The sequence below is a fragment of the Grammomys surdaster genome, unplaced genomic scaffold (genome assembly GCF_004785775.1).
Source record: "Grammomys surdaster isolate TR1022 unplaced genomic scaffold, NIH_TR_1.0 126124, whole genome shotgun sequence".
In the NCBI taxonomy this organism is placed as follows: domain Eukaryota; kingdom Metazoa; phylum Chordata; class Mammalia; order Rodentia; family Muridae; genus Grammomys; species Grammomys surdaster.
In genome coordinates, this window is record NW_021620932.1 from 1,630,556 (window position 1) to 1,643,937 (window position 13,382).

Genomic DNA, 13,382 nt, shown 5'->3' on the forward strand with positions numbered 1-13,382 from the left:
AGTGGCCTTGGGACATAGAGTGCACATCTACCCTGCAGCCCATGCCTCTTACCTCACACCACAGCATTTCTCATAAAGAGATGGCCCTGATACTAGGATTTGGTCTATAATTCATACAAACATCAGTAGTAAGCCATGGAAACTCACATGCTTTGAGTACATGTGTGTGATATACACTAGATAAAAAAGCCTAGTGATCACACTTGCTTACCCATACTCAGTGCAGCTGTTTTGCACAGTGGTTGAGTAGCTATTTAACATTTCAAACACACCAACCACTAGAGAAGAGTCATTAGCCAAAGTTTATGAGCCACAAATAAAATAGTTTGAAAAATCGATGTAAAGGTCACTCTTGTCAAAAAACAGTAACAATATTTTATGTTATTTTGTAAACAGAATTGCTTTAAGTAGCTATTACAAAATTATTTTTTGGTGTCATCATGATTACAATGACCTTAAAAACTATTCTATTATTAAACCAAACAAAACATGAAAAATAAATTTTAGAGAACACAATATTCTAAGTATCTTAAACATTATCTATTTTTAATCTAAGATGACCTACATATTTTAGCCAGTAAATCACAAATTAGTTCCAATTCTCCTTTCTAAAAATAGCCTCATTATTTTAAATATGATTTAAGGAGCGGAATTCCAAGTGGGTCACACTGGCAGTACTCGAATATGAATGTTTAAGTTGTAGATGGAGAAGCCTCACAGATTAAGTATACTTCCTTTCTAGTCACAACAAGCATTAGAAATAAAGCCAAGCCACAGAGAATCAAATAAAAAGAGTCATGACTATAGAATAACCGTACATTTTGTCATAGTCAGTCTGCATTATCCAGCAAACTGGGAGCTATTATAATGCATAAACAAAATTCCAAGGGCACACAGAAGAGGAGGTAACTATTCTTCAATGTAGTAATGGGAATAAGCGAAGGAAGGAGACATTTTCTAACAAGTGCCATACATATAAGGAACCTAAAGGATAAACAACCAAAACAATTCTGAAAGACAAGACCAAAGTAAGCAGGGCAAAGTTCCACAGGCCCAGGCTTTTCCCACTAGTCTTTCCCCCTGGGTGTCTGTAGGTAAGATTTCCATGTAATTTTGTTCTCTTCCTTGGCTGTTATACCTTCCATAGCTAGTCTACAACCAACATACTTTATACTTCTTTAAGTATTATCAATTGACATTCTTCAAATTAAGTTTGAGAGAGATAAATTGGATATAGTCTTTGATTGACAACAATATTGACAGTAAGCATACAGTGTTTACCATACATTAGGAGCTGTTCTAGGTACTTCATATATAGTATTTGTTATGGTTCACTGTGAAATGTCCCCATACTCATGTGTTTGAACACTTGGTAGCGAGCTAGTTGCACTGTTTGGGAAGACTGTGGAACTTAGGAGGTGTAGGCTAGCTATAGGAAGTAGATTGCTGGGTAGCTATAAAACCTAGCCCTAGTTCCTGTTTGCTGCATGCTTCTTGAAGGCAGATACACAGTGACAACCAAGCCTCATAGTCTTGCTTCCATGCTGTGGTGGTTTGAATTAGAATGGCCACCATGGGCTCTTTTTTTTTTTTCCCCTTTGGTTTTTCAACACCACGGGCTCTTTGTGTGAATACTTGATCCCCATTTGGCCAAACTGTTTAGGAAGGATTAGGAGTGGCCTTGGTGGAGGAAGTATGCCACTGCAGGGAGGCTTTGAAGTTTCAACCAGTAAGCTCTCTCAGCTTCCAACTTTCATATCAAAAAAGTAAGTTCTCAGCTACTATCCAGTGCCATGCCTGCTGCCTTGCCCCCAGCCATGGGACATGGACTCTAACCCTCTGACACTATGTGTCCCAAGGCAAGTCTTTCATCTATCAGTTGCCTTACTTATGATGCCTTATCACACCAATGGAAAGTGATGACTATGTCCATCTCCTGCCTGCTGCCATGTCTTCCCACCATGACAGAATGATCCCTTTGAACAATAAGGCAGAATACAGCCTCCCTTAAATCATTTCTTGTCAGGTATTTAGTCACTGGAATGAATGAGAAAAGTAAATAAAATAGTAACTTGTCACAACTCTATCAATCATAAGTTGTATCACTTCCATTTTGCAAATATGTTTCAGTATTGAAATAAAAGGACTCAGTCCAAGGTCACACCTTAAAGTACACTGTAGAGCCTGAGTGTAAATCTACTTTCTATCCAGATGCTATGCTCAGAATCACACTATGTTCCTTTCTCAGGACTCCTTTCTTTCATAGGTATTTCCCCCTTAGGATATTCTGTCATTATGAGATTTGTGCTGCATGATTAGATCATGGTGCAAATTGATGTCAAATCAGAATGAGGCTCAAAAGAATTGCAAACATATTATGCATTTGTTTCTATGGCCCACAGTGTCCATGCTCTTTTAAAATTAGACCGGTTTGACCAAACACTAGATGCACTGCATCCCTGATACAGATAAAACAGTAACTTCCACATAATTAATGAATAATCCATTTCCAAATGTTAAATACATTAGATGATGTAATAAATATAATTACAGAACAAATAGCAGGGATTCAAATGTTCCTCAAAGGAGAAACTTGAAAAATTGACAGAGGCTATCTATAGCATGTATAAACTAATGGGGCTAAGATTCTAAAAAAACAAACTAAATGTAACAAAATGTAATTAGAGACATTGAAAGATGTCAGGAGCTGTCAACTGGCTAATGTAATAAACATTTTATATAGAAAAGTCTTTCAGTATCTTTAAGAGCTTGGGTTTGAACATCCTCTACTGGCTCCATCCCTCCAACCTGAGCCCCAGCATACCTAGACCCAAGAATGCTAAAACTGTGACTACAAAATGCAATCTTTAACTTACTCAAAAGGATCAATACAATGTTACATCATGTAAATTGTAAGTTGTATTGTATTGCTTAAGAAGCAATGACACTGAAGCCTCTGGACCTTTCATACAAACACAGTCTGTTTGGAAGTTTTGATCTACAGCTGGTTGAATGAGTAGAGAACCCACAGATAAGAGGGCTGGAAATTAATTAACTTTAAAAACAACTATATGAAAAAATTCATTTATATAGCTAAGATTTCACCACTACCCTATTTTTCATGATTCTTTCATGTTGTTGTCTATTAACTTCTCTTAGGCTCTTAGGTAGACATATAATTTTCCCATCTGCTTTAGAGTAGTGTGGGAAGGTACATTAAAAGGAAGAATGAAGAAAGAAAAAAGGAAATAAAATGGTAGGGCTAGTATTAGAGTAACTAGAGTTGTCCATACATATATGTGTAGATATAGCAAAAGAGGGTACTATAATAATGATAACAAAGAAATAGCACACACTGGGCGTGTTGCTTGGATAAGTAGGAGATAAAGGTAACTCATGATACTCAATGAGAATCTCTTAAGTTCCTAATAATTCATCTATTGCCAGAAGCCAGGACCCTCGCCCTTACCCTCACCCCCTACCTTTCCCCACCTGCACAATGTCCCCTGCAGCCTGGCAAACACAAGCTCCTGCTTGGCAAGCAGTGTATAGCAGGAAAACAATAACTTAAGCAGTGTACCATATCTTTTGAAGAATAGCAGGTGGATCATAATTCAAGGCAGTGTACCGTATAGACCATGACATGTTCAAGGCACAGGCCGAGAAGATTCTGTACTTCCCCACTACCTGGCCCCTCTTACTCCCTCCCCTTGTAAAGCATGTTATAAAAAAGCATTTCATGTTCAAATACACGACTCTTGACAAGCAACTGTTTGCTTGAGTTCTTTCTCTCTCCCGCCCGTTCTTCTTTCAGGTTGCGGTCCTCCTCGCCCCCATGAATAACTAGGACCCGCCGGTTGGGTCAATCTATACAACAATGGTCTAATATTATAAAAAGTGTACACATTCAACATGTACTGTAATGTCATCTGTGTAGTAGACAATTTAATATATGTAAGTAAATCCAAAAGTTGCCCATTCAGAAGCATAAAAGCCTCAACACAAAATGTGAAATCAGAGTGCAGACTAGAATGGAGTCTATTTTCTCATTTCTAGAAGATAAAATTCCTAGCCTCAATAGACTGAATCTAAATTTATACTGTGCAAACAACATTAGAAAAATTGGAACTCTTTAGGTTAGGACTGCCCTGTAACTCTGCAATCTTCTTGCCTCAGCCTCTTGATTTCTATTGTTAGAGGAACATGCTATTGTACCTAAAAGAAATTCTTATTTAATAATTTGCTTAAGAAAAGCTATGCCGGGCGTTGGTAGCGCACACCTTTAATCCCAGCACTTGGGAGGCAGAGGCAGGCAGATTTCTGAGTTCGAGGCCAGCCTGGTCTACAAAGTGAGTTCCAGGACAGCCAGGGCTACACAGAGAAACCCTGTCTCAAAAAAACAAAAAACAAAACAAAACAAAACAAAAAAAAAAGTGAAAAGCTATGTATTTTAGAAGAAGATACATTTTGAGATCACTATTGACTGAAAATGCTATAATTTCCCATTCTTCTCTTATAATTAGTTCTATGATTTAACGGCCATCCCTTTCAAAAGTGGTGTCCAAATGTAATCACTGCTCTAACAGTAATAATAAGAGGTACTCAAGAGGTGAACAGGCTCTGAGGGAGAAGCCTTTCTGAGAGGGGTTGATGCTGTTAAAATGGGCAAGTCTGCTGCTTGCCTTTTGCTCTCTTGCATGCTCTCTGGCCTTCTGCCATGTGAGGACGGAGGAAACAGGCCCTTGCCAAATGCTACCACCTTGATATTGAATGTCTCAGCTTCCAGAGCAGTGAGATAATACATTCCTGTTCATTTTAAATTACCTGGTCTCAGGTATTCTTTTAATGTAGCACAAATAGGCTAAGTCAGCCAGTGCTCATATGGAATTTTATATTTTCTAGCTGTGACTATGAACTCAAAGTAGGTAACCAATCCATATCAAAGTATACATACATGAGAAGTCCATAGGCACGAGAAATTTACAGAACAAAAATACTTAGTTAAGATTCATCAAGATGTTGCAGTTTAAACAGTGGTCAGCAGTTACTATTGAAACGATACTGAATAAATATGGTGGATGGTCAGCTGAGTAACTTTTGTATCAGTCTCTAGGCTCAGCCTTGATCAGTCAATTATAAACCTCTCTGCAGGCTTTCTTGTGACAACTCAGCCTCATGCTGCTTTCCCAGTCTCCCCCATTGCTCACAGAAGTATGTATAAAGCATGTACATGTAAACTCTAGCACAAAGAGGACTCACCTATGGTCTATGTGGGACAGCCTACACATCTCAGAGGAAGTATGACTGACAGGAAGAAGCACGGAGGAGTCTGGGTAAGAACAATAGGGAACCGTAACAAAATACATCTACAGCTGCTTCACGATACACCATGCTACCTGCAAACCCCTATGTCTGAATTATCCAGCTGAAAAGACCAAAAATTAAAAAATAAAATAGAGAAAGAAAAAGACTTAAGTATTTTCACAGGACTTTCAAAATGATACAGGCTACCTGGCAAGATATGAACAAGAGCAGTGTTAGTTCAAACATAAATGGGGAAACTCACTTTTAAAATGCAGAATGGAACCTATGTAATCTAGCTCCAAATTCCTCTACTGGGTAGATTAAATAGATTCAACTGATCCTGTAAATACATCTGGATTTAAGTTAGAAAGCTGTTTAATATCACCAATTTTCTATTGAAATGTCACGTTTGTCACTGGGGCTTCTTAAGGACTTTTGGGAGACAGTCCACTGTGATCAAGACAGCACTGATGGGAAGGAAATACAATTACAAAGCAATAGTGTACTAATGGCCACACTTAAAAGCATTGTTCAGTCGCCTCTGTACTGCTGCAAAACTCTGTACCCTTTCAAAACTGTGAGGCTGTTGAAGTTCCAGCCTCTGCAGCAAGGCGAGCCTAATGAAGGCGTTTAAGACGCTCATAACCTGTACTACAAGAGCCGCTTTTCCGTGCTTATGAGAACATCTTATGTTAAAGGTAGTTTTGTGTTCTGAAAACATTCAATCACCTTAGTTCATTTATTATCTCGCTGAAGTGCTTAGGAAATAAATAAGTTAGTCATTGTGTGTATACCCTCTATGTATTCTAACAGTGGACTTTAATGTAATAATTTCATGTTACCAGTTAGCTTTTATGTAATAAATATTTTACTTAAATTGTCATCATATAAATGATTTTTTATTATACACAGGCAAAAAGCATAAAATTATCTATATTCATACTATATATTCTATCACTTATAATGTACTTCTCACATGTATTTTCTAATTCAGACCTCGTGGGCCACTTCATGAAGCACTATGATTAGCTCATTCTTATAAAAGAGGGAAACTGAGGGATAGGAAGTAGCTTTCACGGCACTAGCAAGAGCTATAAGTGGTAGGGAATTGATGTGTTTAGTCTTTTTGCTCAAAATCTTTCACTCATGGAATATTGGTGTTTCTTTTAAGAAAGGGCTTGGGCAACCTCTTGAATACTGGCATTGCAGGTGTGCACCTTGCTTTGGAAAAATGTCTTATTTCGAAACACGTAAGAGGGACTGTAGCCTTTACAAAGACCTAATAAGCAAGTTATTTATATAATTCTCACCATTGAATTGAGTTTCTCTTATTCTGCGTCCTAGCTACCAAGGTATTTATTTCTCTACCCTTAGCTTCTTACTCTCTTGTAAAGGTAATACAACTATAAATAGGCAAGTGTAAATACTCACTACATTTTAACTCAGGATGTAACAGCACACTGCTGGTACACTTTAAAGGACATTATTATGTACCTAACTTCAAAGCCAGGTTAACTTATGTTGTTCAAAACAAAACCAACATGTAAAGATTTTCTGAATTGTTTATTTGTTTGTTTTCCAAGATAGGGTTTTTTTTGTCCTGGCTGTCCTAGAACTTGATTTGTAGGTCAGGGTGGCTTGGAACTTATGGTCACAGAGATTGGCCTGTTTCTGCCTCCTGCCTGCTGAGATTAAAGCCATGTGCCATCACATCTGGCTTGAATCTTGTTTTTTTATAAGGAATATTAAAACCTTTCTTTAACCATTTTAAGTTGTAAGGTTTCAAAAGAGCTTGCAATTTATGTTACCTTGTGAAGGACTGAAGGGGGACATAAGTTATAATTATATTTCAGATCTTCCATAATGAAGATTCAATCACATAAGTACTGGGACAGATTACTGTGAAGTGGAAAAACAATAAAAGCAAGCTTGTACATACTTGGCTACTTAAGTGTCTCTGAGCTGGCACAGCATTGTGTTGCACTTTGGTGCCATCTGGTGGCAATTGTCCATCATAGTGTTAATACCTACAGGTCAATCTAAAATCCTGTGGTTGAATGGAGCACCTAGGTCCAACCCCATCAATTTTCTGGTTAGGTGGTATGATGGCTAGTTTTTTTTTGTTTTTGTTTTTTTTTGGTTTTTCGAGACAGGGTTTCTTTGTGTAGCCCTGGCTGTCTTGGAACTCACTCGGTAGACCAGGCTGGCCTCGAACTTCTCGAACTCAGAGATCCGCCTGCCTCTGCCTCCCAAGTGTTGGGATTAAAGGCATGCGCCACCACTGCCCGGCTATGATGGCTAGTTTTAATTGTCGACTGAACAAAGCCCAGAATCACTTGGGAAGAGTCTACCTGAGATGTTGTCTAGATTAGGTTGACTAGTGAGGGGACTGTCTTGACCGCGTTAACATCAGTTAATGTGGGAGGTGCCATTTCTCAGCTTAGGGCAGCAAACTGTTTATTGGAGAAAGCAAGCTGAGCACTAAAAGTGCATACATTCATTCTTTATGCTCTTAACTGCGGATGTGAGTTTGCTCTGACTTTCCAACAGGATAGACTTGTGAGCTAAAATAAACCCTTTCTCTCCTAAGTTGTTTTTTGTCAGGATGTTTTGTCTCTGCAGCAGAAATGAAGCTTAAACGAAGTTTCTGTTTACAGTGAGCAAGGATCTAGAACAGCCCTGGAGAGAAGCAAAGCTGCTTCTGATTATCCTCCTTGGAGAAATGCCCGCTGCTCATTCTCCTACACAACTGTGCTAACACTAGTCTGGAGAGAGTTAATACATCTAAACTTATGCTATGCTAGAATGTATTTTAAACAATTCTCTTTGTTTTTTGATGGAAAACTGAAACATCAAGACATTGTCATAATAATTACATAGCAAAATAATATATAGTAATGGTTATTGTTTAAGCAAAATCATGTTGTATTATAAAATGTGCCATTAATTTTGAGGTTATATAAATAAAAGCCTACAAAATATTTAACAAATGAATGAACCACAAAATGAAGTAGTAATTACTTATGTAATACAAATTATCTATGCCAGAGTTCTCTGTCATGTACACGCCTTTCTCTTGGTAAGGTGAGATTTGTGAATTCACTATTATTTGGATACCTCACATATACTTCTAGTGAAACTAAATCCATGTTTCTATTAAAGCTTTTTATTTTTCTAATGTTTTAGCAAGTATAATCCCCACCCACTAAGCTGGTCAACATGGAATCTGGTATCTTAGTGTCCTCTTACCCCTTAGCCCACTAGGGCTTGCTGGGCCATCTGCAGAGCATTGTGCCCATCTGGGCTGAGTGATGCTATGGTTGGTAATGTGTCTGGGTGGAAGCATGAGGACATCAGGGAAAGGGGATAATAGAAGAGGAGAAAGGAAGGAGGAAGTGAGGGAGGAAGGAAAAGAGACAGGACAGAGGCAGGAAATAGTTTAAATGCCACAATAACTTTAGAGTTAACATATGAAAACAACTGCCAGTGAAGTAAGTAGCATTTGTTTAATCTTCCAATACTCCTACTTACTAGAGGGACCTAGCATTAAAACAAGTCAAAAGTAACTGTGAGAATAAAAATATTCCTCAATGTTATCTGACATAACATCTTTCAGGATACATAAAATATATAACATTGCATATTTTACTATTTCAGTTTTTATAAGTATCTAAGAGAAATGGTTGGTGTAACTTTTGGTGTCTTGGCACGCTCTAATTTTTCTCTTAACTTTATTTATTTATTTATTATAAGTACACTGTAGCTGTCTTCAGACACCCCACAAGAGGGCATCAGATCTCATTGCAGATGGTTGTGAGCCACCATGTGGTTGCTGGGATTTGAACTCATGACCTCTGGAAGAGCAGTCAGTGCTCTTAACCACTGAGCCATCTCACCAGCCCCTAATTTTTCTCTTACTCTTGTCTACAGTCTTAAACTGAAGTAACAGGAAATAGACACATTATCACAGTAGACAGACCTAAAGTATGATAAACCTTGTAATTAGCTATCAATGAATTTAGAATGTTAATATTCCCATTAAATTTATATTTACAACTATTAAGAAAGAGGTCTAAGAAAGGGCATTTAATTTCAGTAACATTCTTAAAATCCCCAACAAGCTTGCTCAGTCTCTCTCTCCCTTTTTACCTGTTTTCTCGTTCATACATTTCCCTAGAGGCATTTCGAAGCTGATCAATTTCTAGATTAGTTTTCAATTTGATTTGTTCCAGTTCATCATGTAGTTTATTTTCATATTCTGTTTTGTAATGGTCTCTGCAAAGACAAAAGAAATAAGTCACAGTTTTCATTCATTGAAAAAAAAATAGACCATTGTTCTCCAGGTAAGATTTTAATATATTGGATGAAGTATGCTTGTATAGTATATTTAGAAAACTTAGCCACTTTAGAATTCCTAAAAACACTGTTTCAGGAGTGTTGAACTGTTAAAGGCAAAAATTTTAACTTAACAGTTATTCTTTTATTTCATGTATATGAATGTTCTGCCTGCATATATGTGTATCCTATACATGCAGTACCCACAAAGGCCAGATGTTGTTAGACTCTCTGAGCCACAATGTGGTGCTGGAAGTTGAATACAGGTTCTCTGAAGAACAAGCAGTGAGTGCTCTTAACTGCTGAGCCATCACCTCTCCATCACCAAATCCTAACTTGTTTAGTTTTGACATGGTGATACATACAGTCTACGGATTACCAGGGATATTAGTACAGCACATACATATTAGCAAAAGAGAGAAGGGAGGTGCGATGCAGACAAGATACTAAGAAAGATATTACGTATAAGTATACTTAAACTTTCTTTAAAATGGTATTTCTATAGCTATGTACAGACTTTCAAAAACTACTAAAAAGAAATCTTAGTCACAGGGTCATAGGACTTTTTTTGTTTGAAGTTCTCAGAAATAAACTCAGCACTTTGTGTATATTAAGAAGTACTCAACCACTGAACTATGATCTCTACCGAGCAATGGGATATTTAAAAAGATTGTTTAAAAGAAATAAGTTCTGGGTAGTCAATGTGACTTAGCAGGTCAAGGTGCTTACTACACCAAGGCCAACAACCTGAGTGTGATATCTAGAACTCACAAGGGAAGGAGAGACTGACCCCTCAAAGCTGTCTTCTGATTTTTCCATGAGATCCCACACTCAACAACATTGTGTACTCACACAATACTGAATAAGCTCAAAACTGGAACCAAAACCAACCAACCAACCAACCAACCAACCAACCAACCAACCAACCAACCAACCAACCAAATCCTTAAAAGAAAATAAATCACACACACATAGCCTACCTAAAAGAAATAGGCTTGTCTTTTCAACAAATAGTTCTGGGAAACAGATAAAGATCTGAAGGTAAGGCACAGAACCTTGAAGTTACTATGAGAAAATATAGGAAAACACTTCAAAATATAGATGTGGGCCATCACTTTTGAAAAGAGCGCCAATACCTCAGGAAATAAAAAGAACTGACAATTGGGATCACAGGAGACCAAAAAGCTCTACAGGGCCAGGGAAAACAACAGCTGTGATAAGAAAGACAACAGAGTGGGACCACACAGCTGACAGGGAGGTAATAGCTACAATTTGTTTAAAAAACCTATGCAAGCTAAACACAAATCGGACTGACTTCAATTTAACAATTTTCAGAAGAAAAGTACAAGTGGCCAATAGCTATATGAAAGATACTCAACCTCCGTGGCCATCAGGGGAAGGTAATTTAAAGCTGTACCAAGTTTCTACCTCTTTCTAGTCAGTTTGTACTCTTTCTAGTTAGAAAAGCTGTCATGAAAAACAGACAAAAATCCTAGCAAGAACTGGGGGCTGAGTAGGGTGGACAAAGAACATTTACACAGGTGCACTAGTATAAATTAATGCGGTCACTGTGGAAGTCAGTATAGAATTCCCTCAACAAACGGAAAAGGAACCTACCATAGCTCCAGCTCTACCATTCTGGAAGACAACATACTATGTAAATAGCTGACTATTCAGAGACCTAGATATGCACTCAGCCTCGATATCCATCAACAGGTGAATGGATAAAGGAAATGAGATAAGTCAATGAAAACAACCCAGCAAGTACAGTGCTTGCAGTGCAAGTCTGATAATGTGCAGCCTCAGATCCCATGGCAGAAGAGAACGCCTGAAAATTGTTCTCAGACCTCCATGCAAGCCCTGTGACATAAGCTCACTACCCACCCATATACCATACATGCAACATGTATGAAGTGTAGTGCATTTGTGCAAGTGTGTGCGTGTGCTATGTGTATATATATACATATGTACATATATATATTGTATATATGTATACATGTATATATAATTTATTAAAAATAAGAGAATGAGGGGCTGGAGAGGTGGCTCAGGGGTTAAGAGCACTGTTTGCTCTTCCAGGGTTCCAAAGTTCAATTCCTAGCAACTACATGGTAGCTCAGAACCGTTATAATAAGATCTCTTCTGTTGTGTAGATGCATAAGAATATACATAAATAAGCAAAAAAGAAAAATAAGAAAATGAAATTTTCAAAAAAATATAAAAATGGAGATCATGTTGAAAAAAGGCAGATTTAAAAAAATAGCCTTGTTTTCTCTCACATGTAGAATTCATGTTATGAAAATATGCATATAAGGGATGAAATAAAAATGGGGTTGTTGGGAGGAGAAACAAGGGAGTAATGGGAAGTGGTGAATATGAGCACAGTATCTGCTGTACACAGGGAAATCATTTTATATAAGCCCATAATTTTATAGTAATAATATATACTAATTAAAACATTTTAAGTGCAGAAGAAACAAGCCTTTGTTGTTACTGGAAAACCACAAATATCTCTAAGATGTCAACTAGAAAAGAAAACCTAGAAAGGAACCAAAATGCAAAGGATTTCCTCCATGTAGACCTTGAACTATCATCCTCCCACAGAGCAAGCCCCACCCCACGAAGTGCCCATCTACTCCTACTACAAGGAAAGGCCCGAGCCTTGCCTGGACGAGACGTATTTCTCGTACATCTCTTCTCTAGCCTTTTTGGTCTCCTCCAGTTGAACTTGCAGCCTTTCAAGGCGATCCTCTTCATGGGCACAGCGGACACTAAGCTCCATATTTTGGCGATTGAGGTACTCTTTGTCTTTCTGCAGTAGGGTGACTGTCTGCTGCAAGGTGGTGACCTATGAGGATCAAAGCCATGTCCAGAGTGAGCCGCTGCTTTTCCAGGTTGACTCTATTACCTTGTTTACTATCTGTATCATACAGAAATCACCTCAACCCCTTTTGTGGGTGGAGGCTGTGTGGGGTTAGTTTTTGAGGTAGGGTTTCTCTGAGTAACCCTCACTGTCCTAGAACTTGTTCTGTAGACTAGGCTGGCCTTGATGAACTCAGAGATAAGCCTGTCTTGGGTGCTGGGATTAAAGGTGTGTATCATCACAGTCTGGCTAGAAAATTTCTATTTAAGAAGTGATAATTCTTAGCCTTGGCAACTGTTAATGAAAAAAAAAAATGCCTACTAAGTCTCTTCTCTATTTCATCCCTGTCTTTCTCTCTCCCTGTCTCTCTCTGTCTTTTTCCTTCTTTCTGGTAACTACATAGAGGAAAAAAATATTTCCCTGTCATTTTATCCTGGGCTATTTGTTCATCAATATATAATAAAGCACAAGTGGGTTGAGGCGGGAGCTTACCTCTTTTGATAATTCATTCCTTTCTTTAGCTTGAGCTATGTGAGAGGCTTCAAGTACTTCATGTTTTCTTCTAACCTCGAGTACTTCCTGTTCAAGAGCATCACGTTCACTATGAAAAGAAAATCACAGACACATGTAACTATGGACACCTCTCTCACCATTGCAAAAGCTGAGTGGCAGGAAGCTGACCAGAGCCGTGGGGCTTTTGTGTATCTCTGTGAACATTAATGTTAAAACATCAATCCATAAGTTACACTAAGCAGTAAACTACATACGTTCTAAGGTGCCATTTCCTTTCTCCTACTGTTGTTTCAGACATGGCCGGTTAGCCTACACTAGCCAGGAACGCATAGCAATCCTGCTATCTTGAGTTTCCCATGCTGTCATT

At 38.1% G+C, this 13,382-nt stretch overlaps 1 protein-coding gene across 4 annotated transcripts in view; it reads right to left on the reverse strand.

The window, feature by feature from the left end:
• Nucleotides 1-13,382, reverse strand: part of Pibf1 (progesterone immunomodulatory binding factor 1) — a 148,099-nt gene that overhangs the window by 100,744 nt on the left and 33,973 nt on the right. For all 4 annotated transcript variants that reach the window (XM_028756571.1, XM_028756572.1, XM_028756570.1 and 1 more), the window contains exons 7-9: nucleotides 12,995-13,103; nucleotides 12,306-12,487; nucleotides 9,454-9,579 (exon numbers count right to left, since the gene is read on the reverse strand). In XM_028756571.1, the coding sequence (XP_028612404.1) occupies nucleotides 9,454-9,579; nucleotides 12,306-12,487; nucleotides 12,995-13,103 (417 nt within the window). The remainder of the gene's footprint in view (nucleotides 1-9,453; nucleotides 9,580-12,305; nucleotides 12,488-12,994; nucleotides 13,104-13,382) is intronic.